Consider the following 15,877-nt stretch of genomic DNA (forward strand, 5'->3'; position numbering starts at 1 on the left):
TATATCAGCACTGCACTAAGAACACAGTACAGTAGTACAAGCAATTGCTGCGGCTGTAACACTGTTTCAAGAGTTCATTATTTCAGGACCCTACAGAGTTAATGGCCCTTTGGAAATTGCTGTTTGTAAGAATCAATAAGATAAACTGCAATCGCTGTTTTCTCTATCAAGCTCTCCCTAATAAGCGTATTTAAAATCCCCCTGAAAGAACCCTGTGGCTTACTGAAAGAGGACTCTGTTGTAAGCCTGAGATTTGAGTCCCGGCCAGAATGAACTAGTTATCCCATGAAAGGCTCACTGTGTGCTTTCAGATGGAAGTCCTAGCCGCCAAGAATGTGAGGATCTGTTTTGCTAAAAGACAATGAAAAAAGCACCGCAGCGGTTACATAAGGAAACGCCTTTGTGGTGTTTCTGTACTGCAAAATGTGGTGAAAAACGTTACGTGTCCCAGTAAAGAGGCATCCCACTCAGTTTATACAATAACAAGTGACCCGTTGGCTGGCTGATTAAGAACCCAAAAAGTACTTAATGATGTGAATCAAATGTCTGATACTGGACAGGCGTGTAAGCACTAATACCCTGGGTTTAATTTGGCTTTTTTGCTATGCTTAGTTTTAAGATGGTATACCGAGGAAAACAAATATAAAAATAAATTATAAATGACTAAACTAAAATTGAGAATTCTTCAGACTACTAAAACTTGAATATTAGATTACATTTACAACTTCCATCCTAATCGTAACAGTTAAGCATTTCTGAACTACAGCAACAAAAAGAAATCGGGTGCTGACAATCAAATAAGGGTCATTGGTGTTGTTTTCTGCTACTTTACAGTTCAAAGTGAAAACTCTGTGGAGAACAGCAGTCCACACAAAACCAAAATAAATGCTGCAATAAATAACTGTAGACATATTTATCGTAACTTTTTTTTCTAATCCACAAAAGCAAAACGTATCCATTTCCACTGGGTGTAGATAGATGGATAGTAGCAATCTCGGTTAACGCTGACAGGCACATCACACAGGGCAAGGCAATTCACACAGGCGGAGGTCGGGCACGAACGAACCTGAGTCCTCTCGCACTAAAGCACAGTGCCGTTACCGCTGTATAAAAGAGTCGGCTCCTTTGCAAGGAGCGTATATCTGGCTTATGTCCCAGAGTGTAATTACATCTATACAGTGCCTTGAAACAGTATTCGGCCCCCATCCCTTTTTTTCACATTTAAGAGTCTCAGATTCCTAATTTAATCTATTTCAAATTCTGATCTACAAAGCCTTGTCAAATCAAAAGAAAAATTCCAAAAGCTTTCAACAATTTACTAAAAATGAAAAATGGAAATGATCAGATTAAAAAAGTATTCATACCCTTTGTAATTGCAAGCCGACATTTGCTCAGGTGCAATATATTGACTCAACAAGTCATACAATTTGTTGATGGACTCCAACTGTGTAAGAAATTAGTGGATCACCTGCTTTAAATTCATCTGTGAGGATAAATACCGCTCTCTCTGTATGGGCCCACAGTATGGTTGAGACTTTCAAAAGAAATAAAATGAAGATGAAAGAGCATTCTTAGCAAGTCATGGATGTGAATATAGAGAAGCGCAATTCTGGGGAAGGGTACAAAACCATTTCAAAGGCATTGAACATCATTTGGAGCTCAGTGCAGTCCATCATACAGAAGTGGGAAAAATGCCAAACTACCACCACATTGCCCAGATCAAGCTATAAACTTAGTTGCCGGACAAGAAGAGCACTTCTTAGGGAAGCTACTGTGAGGCCACCTGTGACTCTGAATGAGTTACAGAAGTCAGTGGCTGCGATGGACAATGATGTTCATGTATCAACAATCTCCAAGGCATTCCACAAAAAGGGCCTTTATGGGAGAGTGGCAAGGAAGAAGCCCTGGCTGAAAAAGGCCCATATCCTTGCCAAAAAAGAGTTGGCAAAACGTCACCTAGAAGATACTGCAGTTGTGGCAGAATGTCTTGTGGTCTGATGAGACAAAAGTGGAACTTTTTGGCCTGAACATTAAGCGGTATGGGTGGCACAAATCAAACACTGCACACCAGCCAGGTAACACCATCTCCACCTTAGTATGGCGGTGGTAGCATCATGTTATGGGGCAGCTTTTCAGCAGCAGGGACTGGCAATATTGTCAGGATTTATGGGAGGATGAATGGCACACAATACAGAGAAATCCTGGATAAAAACCTGCGCACCTCTGCCAAAAAACTCAAACTGCGGAAGAAGTTTGTCTTTCAACAGGACAATGATCCAAAGCACACTGCTAGAGCAACACTGGAGTGGCTTAAAATGAAGAAAATAGATGTCTTTGAGTGGCCCAGTCAGAGTCCTGACCTTAATCCCATCGAAAATCTGTGGTAAGACGTCAAAATTGCTGTCCATCACCGTTCCCCAACTAACTTGACACAGTTTGAGCAATTTTGCAAGGAGCAATGGGCAAATATTGCTCCATCACGGTGTGTAAAGTTAATAGAGACTTATCCGAAAAGACTACTGGCTGTAATAGCTGCCAGAGGTGGTTCAACCAAGTACTGACCCAGGGGGATGAATATTTAAAAATGATGACATTTCAGTTTTTTAATTTTTATTGTTTTATTGTTTACTATTTTCTTTCTTTTTGGGGGGGACTCTGTGAAGAAGAATGTGCGACTCACAAATAAAAATTCCCAATCAAATCCATCAAGATCCCAGGCTCTGAGACTCTTAAATGTGAAAAAAGGGATGGGAGCTGAATACTTTTTCAAGGCACTGTATAATTTATATATTATATATATATATATATATATATATATACACACACACTATAGATATATATACACATACATATATATATATATATATATATATATATATATATATATATATATATATATATATATATACAAAATCATCATCTTCAGTCTTTTTCAATCCACTGCTGGCCTGAAGGCCTCCCCAAGATTCTTCCACAAAAGCCTGTCTTCTGTATCCCTCGTCCAAGTTGCTCCGGCATGTTTCCTAATTTCATCTTGCCATCTTCCTGGAGGTCTTCTTCTGGATCGCTTTATACCTCTTGGGATTCAGTCTAGTATCTCCTTGGTCCAGCGATGGTCTGTTCTTCTTGCTACATGTCTGGCCCTCTGACATTTCAGTTTTTTCGCTCTTAAAACATTGCATACTTTTGTTTGTGCTCTTATCCATTCCTTCCTTTTCCTGTCTCTTCTTATTATTCCTACCATGCATCTTTCCATACTCCGTTGAGTCGTTTGTAATTTTTTTGTCATTTTTGCATTGATCAATGTGTAATGGTAGTAAACAATCTTTTACTTAAATCCATGATCACTGTTCACAATTCACAACACAAAACAATGTTTTGCCTGCAAAATGACACAGCACACTGTATGATTTTCAACAAAATGCAAAACCAGTGTGCACTGAGGTTGTGCTTTTTCTAAATGAGTTCAACTGAATAATACTAAATCACACTTAGAGGCAAGAGTTTTGCTGAAGAGATGTCATTATTACCATACCTAATGTTTGTCTTATGGTAATTATTTTTTTTTTTTTTACAGTGAAGGATAAGGGGTATAACCAAAAGAAATAAAACCAAAAATCTGTCTCTAATCATGTCTGTATACAGGACAAAACATTAATACATGGTCTTTGCTAAATACATACATTATTATTATTATTATTATTAATCTGTGTTTGGAAATTCTGGCCTGTGATTGATTAAAACCTCATGATAGAACTATTGCCCTAACATCCCTACACCACAGAGCAAATCTCCCTTCTGACATGTGATTGGATCACATCACTCTAAGTCCCGATCCTTTTCAAAGGAACGCACCTTTGAAAAGGTGAAAGTGAAAGGCCTGCTGAACAGCGATTCTGTGACTTAACAGAAAATGAATTACAAAACATACTAAAAAAAGAAAGATGCTCCAAACATCTGACTTTCTGAAATTCTATCAAAAATATATGCCATATATGAAGGTTTTTAAAGGTTTATTTTAAAACATTCTTGTACCAAAAAAAAAAAAATGTTTTACTCCTTAAAAATAAAACAGGTCATATATGAATGAGTTAGTACCAGTAATAAAAATGTAATTATATATCAGAGATACACTCACTTATTTTCTCCTGAAGTGTAAAATACATTATAGCTTTACATGATGGCTTCATTTGAAATGAAATATATTCTTATGTGTGAGGGGATGGTTCGGGTTACCTGTGCATAAAATACAGCGGTAGGTGGAGTAGACTTTGCAGTATATGAGGGCAACCAACCTCTTCTGATAGGATAGCAGCTGTTCCATTATAGGCTGATAACTATAGCTCTGTGGTGTCATATTTCACTGTCTAACTACAATGAGCTAATGAAACTGCATGATGCTGAGAATCAGTGCATCAATCCACTTCCCACAAACATCAAAGAACACACAAAAGCATGCCTTCAATGGCAGTTTTCAATAGGGCAATGAAGTATAACACTTGTATACAAAGAGACAGCTGTTCTGCCTAACCCTTTCATGCATGACATATAAAAATCGGACACAAATATATTTGTCATAGAATTTATTTTTTAATGTTTCATTGCTTTGCATGGTGTAAAAATTGCATTTTCCACATGAAGCCTAGAAGCTGTTTTTTTTTTTTTTTTTTTTGTTTTTTTTTAAATCCATCCCCATGTGAAGTCACTGTGCATGAAAGGGTTAAAGACCTGTCCTCATTTTCTCAGATTGATTTCACACGGGCAGCAATCCATCAGGAATCTCTGCAAAACACGTGATTTTAAATGATCACACTGCTCGTTGCGCAACTGGAAAACAGACTCCTTTGTTTTGGTTTCTAAAGGGAGTTAAAATAGCCCTAAAGTTGTGGGTCACAATATTTTTCTATTGATATTGTTATAGCTAATGAAGACACTCAAATGCTCAAGGTACTGAGGTCTTAGTACACATTATTTTGTATCCACTCCCAAAATATCCCAATCATTTCTCATGAAACAGGTACTCTGTAGTAGAACAACAAGTATCAAGACATGACTATGATATAACTTTCTCCGCCTTGAGCAGACAGAAAAGCTGATATTCTGCTTTAACCTATAATAATAATCCCCAGGACTTTTTTTTTCTTTAAACAAGTCACCTTATTAAAAAACAACAACTCTAGACAAAAGAGTCAGACCTCGGTTTTGTCCGAGTGACAGTCAGTGTTAATGATGAAAGCGGGCACCAGCACTGCTGCTTTTTACCCTAAATGATGCATTTTTACAAACAAAGATCACACTTACAAAAAAACAAAAAAAAAAAAAACAAGAATCTCAGTGTCCCCTCAAGGTTTGAACCGAGGCACGTGTGTAGCTTTGGCAAGTTCTTTGTTTTGCTGCACTCACCGGGCCTGGGTGTGCCTGAAATGCTTGTCTTCAGCTGCCCTGTTTAATTATCATGCAGTCCGAGAGATATGAGCACAGGCAGTCCAGCTCCGATGATAAATGTCAGGCTCTCCAGCACCCTCAGACCCCCCTGCTGGAACTCCCCTGAGATGCCATGGTGTTGGGGAGCATGCAGGTGCCCCCTGCTGCTGATCTCTGGTAACACATGGACAGTGGCCACATAAAGGAAGGTCCCGGCAGAGAACAGCATTCCGATTCCCGTGGCACTCAGCCTGTGTGCAGAGGACCCACCTGTCTGTATAATAGAATGAAGCTGCATTTAGTGTGTGTACCTATCTCTATATCTAACAACTTGTGGGGGGGAGGGGGGTACTCATGCTCGCAATTACCTTTAAAATTACTACATATATAAAATGCTTCTGAAAAGGCAAATACGAGTATCATCACACTCCTACTAACAATAAGAGAAAGAAGATACTTATTTCTCAAAAGTCCTCTAGACCCCCTTGCATTAGCTACATTTTAAGAGATTTTACAGAGATTTTACCCCTCAAGTACAACGTTACAGAGATTTACAGGTAGTCTAGATAATTGTTGTTTTTATTCCTCTGAGCTGGAGCCAACAATACTTGCCTCATGCAAGACAGTTAAAATGTTTTGGACTCACTTTATTTAAAAAAAAAATAGTGCAGAATTCCTTCTTTTGGATATCAAAGATACAGTGTGTTACTTTAGCCAAGCTTCCAGAATAGACGTTAATTACATGATTAATTGTATTATTCTGTGAGGGAAGTTCCACATACATGTAACCCTTCATTTCATATGTTTTGGATAGATTTACACACTATGCCTATGCAATTACTAAAATAAGGAACACAAAAGCAGAAGAAAGGGGCAGCGACATTTTTGTGTTTACATAATGAATCCCTCACAGTCATCCCTCCATCGTATCACAGAGTGCTTAACACTTTTAAAAGCATTTTTCTTTCAAGTTGTTAATTTTGTTAACATTTTTACTGGTTAACATTAATGCAAATTGCCTTTTACTTCACATGTGTTTTTTACATTAATTCGGGAACATTTCAAATACAAAACAAATAAAAGTGTTGCATCTTGGTACTTTTGCTGTAGGCCACATAGTCTGACTGCAGCTTGACCACTGGACTAGAAAGTTCATGCACATTCTGAACTGAAGTAATAAATACCAATTCAACAGAAGACATGGAGAGACAATGCTAAATCTATTAGTGCTAGTAAGTGGTAGGGGATAACTATCTACCCCTAACCTTAGCCTTAACCCAGCCTACTGGAAGTGTGGGACCGCTGTACCAGCATCACCCACCTTGCTTAGTATGAGGTATGTCATGGTTGCCAGCACTGGAGCTGCGATGGAGAACGCGAGCAAGTGCTTCTGTATCTGCCTCTTCTCCAAGCCAGCGTGCATCAGGAATGAAACCAGCCCGAATGCTGCAGGAGCCTAGCAGACCACAAAGCCCAGGGGAAATGTGAAGACATTGAAGCAGGGCGCTCATTAAAGCAGATTATACTTACAGCACTGAAGCAGGGTTGGGATCAATTCCTATTTTTCAATTCCAATTCCTTTCGGAAATCAATTCCAATTTCTTTGATGGAATTGGAGTTTATATTTTAAGCTGAGGGGACTCTAGTCTCTATGTTGCCAGAAAACTGAAGAAAAGGAGATTTTCTTGTAGAAAGTGACGTGCAAACTACAAGTTTCTCACAACTTCATCAAAGGAGAATTGATTTAGTAGAAGTACATTAATAAAAGCTTCCGTTTGATAAATATTTATTTGTATTTTTTTTCTTCTAGTGATAGTAAATGGATCAAGTGAGTGTTGTTTTAAAATTGGGTGCTATGGTATTTTGGGGGCTCGTAAATATAAACATATCTGGGTTTATTGCAGAATGAAGTAGAAAGGTGTTCCATGAAATTAGAAGCAACATTGTAGAAGCAACACATTTTGTTCTACATTTTCTGGCAACATGTAGTGTCCCCTGGGCTTTAGAGACATAATTGTTGTGACTGTTCGACTGCTTTCATTTGAAGCCAATTGAACTGCCTATCAGGAACTTCCATTGAAGTAATTTGTGAGAAGCTTGTTTGAAAGGAATACTGCTAATTGCTACTTTGATCAAGGATGTGTTGGAATTGATTAAAAGAGAATGGGAACTGGAATTGTGAATTTGTTTTAAAAAGGAATTGGAAATGGAATTGCAAAACAGAAAGTGACCCCGACCCTGGACTGAAATATGTCTGTTGCCAGGGTTATCACCGCTGTATTTAGAGTCCTGTCTATGGAAGTTAGAGTTAGACTTCAATGTCAATGCAAAAACTTTTTAGTTATTGGTAGGATGATGTGAGCTAGTTGTAACTTGTAAATGGCTACCACTGTCGGGGAAGTCCATTCTGTGTCTTATATAATAATGCAGAAACACCAACCTTGTGTAGAATGACTGCAAAGAAGACAATGACCTGGACAGAGACCTGGGAGGAGGCCACTGCAGCCCCTAGAGCCACCCCATCAGCTGCAACACAAGGAAAGCCAGGGGTGTAAGAACCAACACTGTACATTTCTAATGCTTCAGCGGGTTTTCTGTACTTTATCATACGTATCTGTGATTGGCCATGCTTTCACTGAGCCTTACTGCACTTTGACAAGCCTTTACCATCTGATGCCCTCGTAAAGGCATTTCTGTTAAATTAACCTGTCTCCAGTACAGATGACATCTGAGGTCACAAAGTAGCCACCTAAAATAACTTCATTACCGCTATTCTGACAGTTCAGGACAGTCATCAAAATAGGATGACAGATAGACAGATATATCTGATGAAGTTCTACGGTAAAGGGTACCTGCAGCGTGAATCACCAGACCCAGAGTGGTTGTGATGCTGGTGCTGCTTGACATTCCAATCCGTGGGTCTAAAAAATATAACAAAACAAATGAAGTGTATTTGAAGTAGAACTGGTAACTCAGTAGGTTACCATATTCAGTAGGTTACCATTTTCAGTACGTTACAGTAGTCACTAGGTTACAATATTCAGTAGGGTACCATATTCAGTAGGTTACAATATTCAGTAGTTTACAGTAGTCAGTAGGTTACCATATTCAGTAGGTTACCTTTTTCTGTAGGTTACAGTAGTCAGTAGGTTACCATAGTCAGTAGGCTACAGTATGCACTAGTCCTGCACCTAGTGCTGGGTTTAAAAACTCCCCTTATATTACTTGAAATGACCTGGTGCCAGGAATCTTAGCAGTCCAGCCCCTGCTAAATCTGGTCTGAACTGATTGCACATTGCAGCATGAAACCTCTCCTGAGTTGTGAGATTTTACAGATGTGAAACAGCCGGCATGCCCATTGTCATTTGCATGGGTGGGCATGTTACAAATGTGTTTGGCTGATGACTGTGGCAGCCCCACATTTTGTAGGGACACCTTAGACAGTTTTCTGGCCTGACTGATCACTGTCCCGAGTATACACGAGCTAGAGGGAACAGGAATGATTGGCAGGGCATGCATGTTTTGCACTTTAACCTTGCATTTTCTAGTTGGCTTGTTAATTACTGCTTTGGAGAGCATGCACTGAATTTAATAATAATAATAATAATATTGGATACATTGTTGGGTGTTTGAAATCACTCAATGAAGGAATGGCTAGTGGTTTTAATCACCGTGAAAAGAGCAGTAGCTGGCGATCTGGTCCACAATGAACATGAGGATAAAGCCCACCACTAGCGAGACCCCGATAAGGAAGCTGGGGGGCAGTGAGAGGCTCTTCTCTGCCACAGACCCTGGGGACGGGCGCGGCACTGTGGCACTGCGATTCAGTGATGTAACGCAGGGATACTGGCCGTCTGTGTGAAGAAAAAGAGCATGTTTTAAAAAATAAATGGCTATTTTTCTAATCCCTCTATCCTGCTATTACTGAGTTTCACTGCCAGGGCTCCAGAAGGCAGTGAGTGGCAACTACTTCTATCATTTCCCTACCTGCCTTTTTTCTTTCTTCAGCTTGAAGAGTCATGAATTGTATGTATTTCAAGTTTTACATTTTTCCTGGAAAGAAGAAGCAAATGCACACTTAAGAGAGTTTAAGTTGCAGTGCCACATCTGATTGGCGGAAATAAGGGTCTGGCTTCACTCAGATCCTGGTTCACATTGAAAAATGAGAACTGAAAATACCCCCCCATTGGGAGTGGAGTGGGAATGATACAAACCCTATTGAAAACAAGTATGCATGATTGATGTACTCTGTTCTGTGTTTTATCTTGCTGTTGTTTACACCAGGTGGGACCTTTACACAGCAAAAGTTTGCAGCTTCACATTTACTTGGCTTATTGCCACAACTGGGTAAGGTAAATGTGGAGAGGACTAAGCAGTGCTCAGGTAGCATCTAACGTGGATCACTTCCGACATGGGCGTCCACTGAATTAATTAAGTAACCACGTTACTAGTCAGCATAACATGGTTTTGTATTGCATAATAATTATTACACTTCTAAGCCTCATTTACATTTACAACTCAGACTTAAGCCAGCACAGGTCCGGATGGCAGCAGAGATCCTTATGGTTTTCAGGTAGTGTTTCCACTTGTATATCTTTATTTTTTCAAGAGCACAGACTGAGCTGCACAGTAAGGGGAATTTAAGAATACACATTAGCTGCTGTCTCCACATCTATAGAATTATTTTAACCACACAGGAACGTGTAGGAATACAAGTTGAAAAGCAGTCATAAAGTAGTGTGCTTTATCAACGTACTTGAAACAATTCACAGGAAGTGTAAACTATAATACAAAATACATCACCTACTGACATATTGCAGTAACGAAGTGCATGTTAAATACACTGCTCCACCCTAACTGAACTATTTATAACAAACAAATACTGCATGATACTGTGATAGTCATCACGCACAGGTCTGTGTGTCTCAGAGCCAGAGCACTAACACACCTAACTAGAGCTACAGTATTACAATCTTGGAAATGGCCAACAACAAGCTGTTTAATTATACTCAGTTTAAACTTAAGCATAAGTGAGTTGGATATAAATAACTTTATTATAGAAGACATGAAAACAAGTTTCCTTCTTAAATATGGTATTTATAATGACTAACTATATCAGCAGTATATAATAATATTATTATTTATTTAGCAGACACCTTTATCCAAGACAGTTTACAGAGGCTAAGAGGTGAACTATGCAACCACAATCATGGTTGCAGGATCATTAGAATGGGACCTCGGTTTCACACCTCATGCTAAAGACAGAGCACAAGGAGGTTAAGTGACTTGCTCAAGGTCACACAGTGAGTCAGTGGCTGAGCTTGGATTTAAAGCCAGGAACCTCCTAGTTCTAAAACTTTTCTTTAATCACTGGGCCACACAGCCTCCACAGAATATAACTATGAACAGAAAATAATAATAAAAAAAAAAAAAAACTCAACTTAAGTGGTCAGCACCAAAACAAAGCAAGAAAAAGATATTCACCGTTGGGCATTCATATTGTAAGAAATTTGATTTAATACACTGCTTCAAGCAAATGCATTTAACATTAGACGATTTAAATACAATGCACAAAAAACTGTAAAGGTACAGAAAGAACATTAATACAAATGTATTTACCTTTGTATGTGTTGCCCTTTGTGAAAGAAAGAATGCTTTAAGTTGCTTGCAGACCCATAGTTGAATAATAAACACAAGCACAAAATAACCCCTTATTAATGCATGATGTCAGAATAGTTTCTGTAAATGCACTTTAGCTAAAGCAATCTGATTTTCAAGTAAAACACCACCATTATTGACAAAAATTTTAAAAAACACACATACTATCTGCAGTCAAATTTAAAAGGCTAATTGAATTATTTCACACAGAGGATAAAATCTATGATTTATAAACTGGGAGATGCAAGATGTTTCTACACCAAACCTCCTGAAGAGCTGTGTGCAGTGAACTCTGAGAGCTTGCATTGTTTAAGACTCCCTCAGAACTACAGATCAGAGAGTAGACAGACGTTTCACCATTTCACATATACAGAAATTCAATATAACTATAGCAGTGTTTTTAAAAAAAAAAAAAAAAAAAAACTTATATGTTTGTACTACCAGTAAAAGCACAATTTTTGGGTCATCACCTTCCTACCCAAAAAATGTCAGGCTAAGCTCCAAACTTTATCAGCACTAGGCCTCAAAAAAAAAAAAAAAAAACGGCACATCTGACTGGAACCTATTCAACCATGTCAAGAGACATTTACCCACAAGACCATCGGGGAAGAAATTATTAAAGTGCAGAAATTGGTGTTTAACAGTAAAGTTCCTGCTCAACCCTGTGGTTGTACCACACCACTGTAATTAAGAGTTCAGTTTATACTGCAATACCTGACACTCAGTTGTACAGAGTAGCATTTAATCTGTGACTAAAAGCGGAGTAAATCAAAGCTTACATTTTATAAATGCAGCAGCAAGGTATGCCTCCATACTGACTCCGATTATCAAATTCTGACGAACGAAAGTCAACAAATACAGAGTAAAATAATTTGATCTAATAAAAGGTACCTTACTGGTCCTGATTTCTTCACGCTCCTGGCTGTCTGAATTTGTGAGTTCTAAACGTTGCACTGCCCTTCTGTCCATTTAGTCTGGACTAGAAGGTACAAGTTATTTCCTGCCAGCGAAAAAGCAGGACAGCCAGCTTGCTATCCTTTTGTTCAGCTTGTGGCTTGCCCCCCCTGCCCTCCCCTGCGGACGCCCATTGGCACAGGTTCAACTCACTTTCATTCACATGCTTTCATATTTAGCAATAATTATAATCTGTCATTCGAACATATATTTGAAGAAAAGGGTGCTAACTTTAATGACAGCATGTGGGTCATGAATACATCATTCAAAGGGAGTGCAAATTGTTGGGTACCTTTCACTGAGTCTTGCAGCAGCTCGATCCCCTCAGGAATGATGATCGCCAATGCTGTCCCGCACAGCAACCCAGCCCCCAGGACACTTACAAACTGCAGCTTTTGCTGAAATGAAATAGAAGAAAGCAATTTTAAAAGCTGTGATATATCATACAATTTAACTTGTGCCAATGAATGTCCCAACCATGTTTCATCACATTTGACTGCCAACGTTTTACTTTTTACACATTTTAGCCACAAACTTATCTGTAAAATCTGTAGGTTTATGATCAGGAGACCTGAAAGAGTGGGGCCTGGTTTCTTCTATCCAATACTACAAAGCCCGCCTTTCACTAAATATGCTTCAAGTCTTTCTCCCCCGTTTTTGCAACTGGATCTCGCTTTGGTCGGTTAGTGGTCCTCCATCGCCTAGCCTTGGTTGATGTCTGACTGACTGACTTCACTTTGAGAATTTAGGGCTGGGAGTTTTCTATAAAATTTCTTCTGCTGTTAAACATTTTTGTTTAAAATGTACTTTTTATTTGAAAAGGAAGGTTATCACAGGGAGGGACTTTATGTTGCACAGTAGTTATTGAAAGGCAACCCTGCACTAAACACAGTCCAGAACGCAGACCTTTGTATACAGTCTCCAGGATGGCCTTCAGCACTGTTGTCATGCAGGTCACATGACAGCAGTAGTGATTATTTACAAGGGTGTTGTCATAATGTGAGGAGCAGAGGTGCTGGACTGTCTCTACGGAAGCTGAGCAGGGACAGCACAAGCTGTGGCAACACGAGCTCCCACAGTGCCACAGACATTAGGGTGCAGTTCAATTCATGCCCATTTAAGCTCAGCTTGCTCTTTTCTGGCTGGCTGCCTCACTCTTTGCCAAAGGCCACTTATCAGGTGAAGCAAGGACTGGAATGAAAATTTCTACTCAGCAGAAAATAGTGCCAGTGTGGGAGTAGGGGGGAGGGCATGAATCACATAAAGACGGGGGGAAAAAAAACACATTAACTTCATTAATTATGAACTGAACTATAGAATAAGATATTTAAAAACAACAACTGCAAGGCTGGCTGATACATGCAAATAGCGCTGCAGGAACCGATTATTTGAATTGAGCTCTCCACAGGCAAGGGTCACAGTGCTGACTCGGTTAATTTACCATTTCAAGTAAAACAAATGAAGAAACTGCTGCTTGCAGAGTGAATTGCTTTTCTCCACAGTCTAAGAAAAGCAGCAATCATCACACATTCAAGCAGCTGTGCCTTGTTCAACTTTTAATGGCAAATTACCCAATCAATATCAGTGACCTTCATGTGATTGTCAGCCCGTGATTTTTGATAGCTGTGTTTAAACTATAACCAAACTCAGACCAGATCCAGATAATGGTTCTGACAACGATCTAGGCATGCTTTTTTATTTAACCCTTTTACTTCTGAATGAAATCGAGCTGAAGAAGGAACTCCTTTGATGAGTATACATGAGAACTGGCAAAAAATGTGTTGTTTTATTTATACAGTACCTCAGACTGGGACACAGGGGAGTCCCTTGAGGTTCCAACATGATTTCTGACGGCATATGTTAACATAAGAAGACTAAAAGGGTTCAACAACTCCCACGGCAACAAAATCACCCTTAATGAGACACTGCTTTATGGTCACATTTTTCAGATGTTTGTAGACTTTTACTTAATAGAACATGGAAGTTTAAAAAAATCTAGAAGAAAAATTATTATTATAATGTCAAGATCAGAAAGTAAACTCTACCCAGCGCTCAACACACATCAGAATTGTTACATGACATAGGAGTGTAAAGATTTGTATGAAGCCACATAAACACAGTTTTGTAAGTGAATATAAAATAGACTCCTTCCTAAAAGATGCAGTTCACAAGCATAGGAAGAATGTGGCACGGACGTGTGAGCTCCACACTTCACAATAAGGCCTGGCACCAAGGGGATGTTCTGTCAGTTTCTAGTGACCTACAGTTTCATTACAGTTTACATGGAACTACCCATTTAATCCCCATAATGAAAAAATAATATTTTTGATTGACCTATTGTTCGTACCCCCTGCTGCTGAAGTTAGTGATGGGGGTATGGCTGTTTAGTTCGCAGATTGGCAGTGTGACCAGAAATCTTGTGTGCCTGCGGCTGAAACTACCTGAGGTAATGTAAACAAACTGGACAACCAACCATTTTGCAAGCGCTAGCATAGTTGTGTAAAATGACACGAGTAGGCGATTTGAAAACTGCATTAATAGCGACTTTTTATTATTATTATTATTTTAGAAAAAAGAAGTGCCAATTGCAGCAATAGCTTGATCCGTCCCAAGCATTTGTCATATACCAGCTATAGCCATACTGTACGTGGTAACTCTCACTCGCCCTTTGAAACTGGATGTTATTTGACTCTACAGTTATGACAGCACAGGTGATTGTAAAACCTTTTCCAATACAGTCTCCGCATGAATCTGTTTTTATTACCACAATTGAGATTTCAGGGTTGCAGTTATACAACTTTAACTGGTCTGCAATGCCAGCGTTTTTGGAAGACGAAGAATTAACAGAACAGAAACGGCAAACCCTGACGTCTTTGAAACAGATCCTAAATAACCACATAACCACAAATGCTTGTTGTTTTTTTTTTTTTTTTTTTTTTTTTTTTTTAATAATCCTAATGCTCAAACTAGTATCGTATAGTGTACATATTATTGGACAATAAAGCGTAACGTAGAGGAAAACAAAATTAACATTTTTCACTTACCTCAGAAAGTTTTATCATGAGTGGGATCAATCCTAAAAGAAAACACCCCAAGAACATTGCGACAGAAATCAGAATAATTGTGATTGCTCCGTCCATGGTTAGGTTTCAGTTTACTAAAAAGAAGCAGTGAGGGAATACAGCAAACAAGCCTGCTTTAAAATGCAGTCATTAATTTTACTTTACTGGTCTTAAGAGTAAAATAAGAGGTGCAGCATTTCTCTAATTTTTTATCTGGCTTTGTGTCACTGAACCAAACGTCCCATACTTCATTAGCGGTGTTAGTTAATTAACACTCCCAAAGCAAGCTTCCAACTGCTGATGAAGTTTCTCTTCCACGTCACTTGGCTACTACTGGCATGATATCTTTCCACTACTTCACATCTGTCTAAAATAAGCAAAAGTACGCCGCCTAGCGCTAATAATGAAAATACCGGTCATACATTACGTTTTTTGTCGATTGCTTGCTGTAACGAGTAATGTAATAAAAATACTCCTTTAAAAAAAAAAAAAAAAAAAAAAAAACTGAAATAGTTACAATACTTTTTTTTTTCCTTTAACCTGGGTGTTAAATAAAATGTGAACTCTAACCCAGTACTTGGCCATGTTATACGGTCTTGTGACTGTTTTTTTTTTTTTGTTTGTTTGTTTTTGTTACGATCACATGATATGCTCACTGCCACATAAAATGACTCAATTGAACTGCTTTTTACGATATTTTGCGACACAAATCTTCTCGGTCTAATTTTGTGTTCATGTTTATTTGTGCTCAGCTGTTAAGTGTAGTGTCGTTAACCAGG

The 15,877-nt window shown here is 38.7% G+C and overlaps 1 protein-coding gene across 1 annotated transcript; it reads right to left on the reverse strand.

Annotated features, from left to right (window-relative positions):
* Nucleotides 1-4,062: 4,062 nt before the first annotated feature.
* Nucleotides 4,063-15,467, reverse strand: LOC121315705 (zinc transporter ZIP9-A). Its single transcript, XM_041250037.1, has 8 exons — nt 15,081-15,467; nt 12,329-12,434; nt 9,096-9,278; nt 8,277-8,345; nt 7,865-7,950; nt 6,746-6,880; nt 5,404-5,698; nt 4,063-4,782 (listed from the first exon to the last, which is right to left on the reverse strand). Exons 1-7 carry the CDS (start codon nt 15,174-15,176, stop codon nt 5,447-5,449), a joined length of 927 nt encoding a protein of 308 aa, XP_041105971.1. The 5' UTR covers nt 15,177-15,467; the 3' UTR covers nt 4,063-4,782; nt 5,404-5,446.
* Nucleotides 15,468-15,877: the final 410 nt, after the last annotated feature.

Source organism: Polyodon spathula, chromosome 5 (assembly GCF_017654505.1).
Source record: "Polyodon spathula isolate WHYD16114869_AA chromosome 5, ASM1765450v1, whole genome shotgun sequence".
NCBI classification, from domain to species: domain Eukaryota; kingdom Metazoa; phylum Chordata; class Actinopteri; order Acipenseriformes; family Polyodontidae; genus Polyodon; species Polyodon spathula.

Coding starts and splice junctions, on each gene's coding strand:
- LOC121315705 (XM_041250037.1), bottom strand. CDS start 15,176: ATGGACGGAGCAATCACAATTATTCTGATTTCTGTCGCAATGTTCTTG. Junction 9,279..12,328: donor GCTGCAAGACTCAGTGAAAG/GTACCCAACAAT, acceptor TTCTTCACACAG/ACGGCCAGTATCCCTGCGTT. Junction 5,699..6,745: donor CATACCTCATACTAAGCAAG/GTGGGTGATGCT, acceptor TCTATTATACAG/ACAGGTGGGTCCTCTGCACA.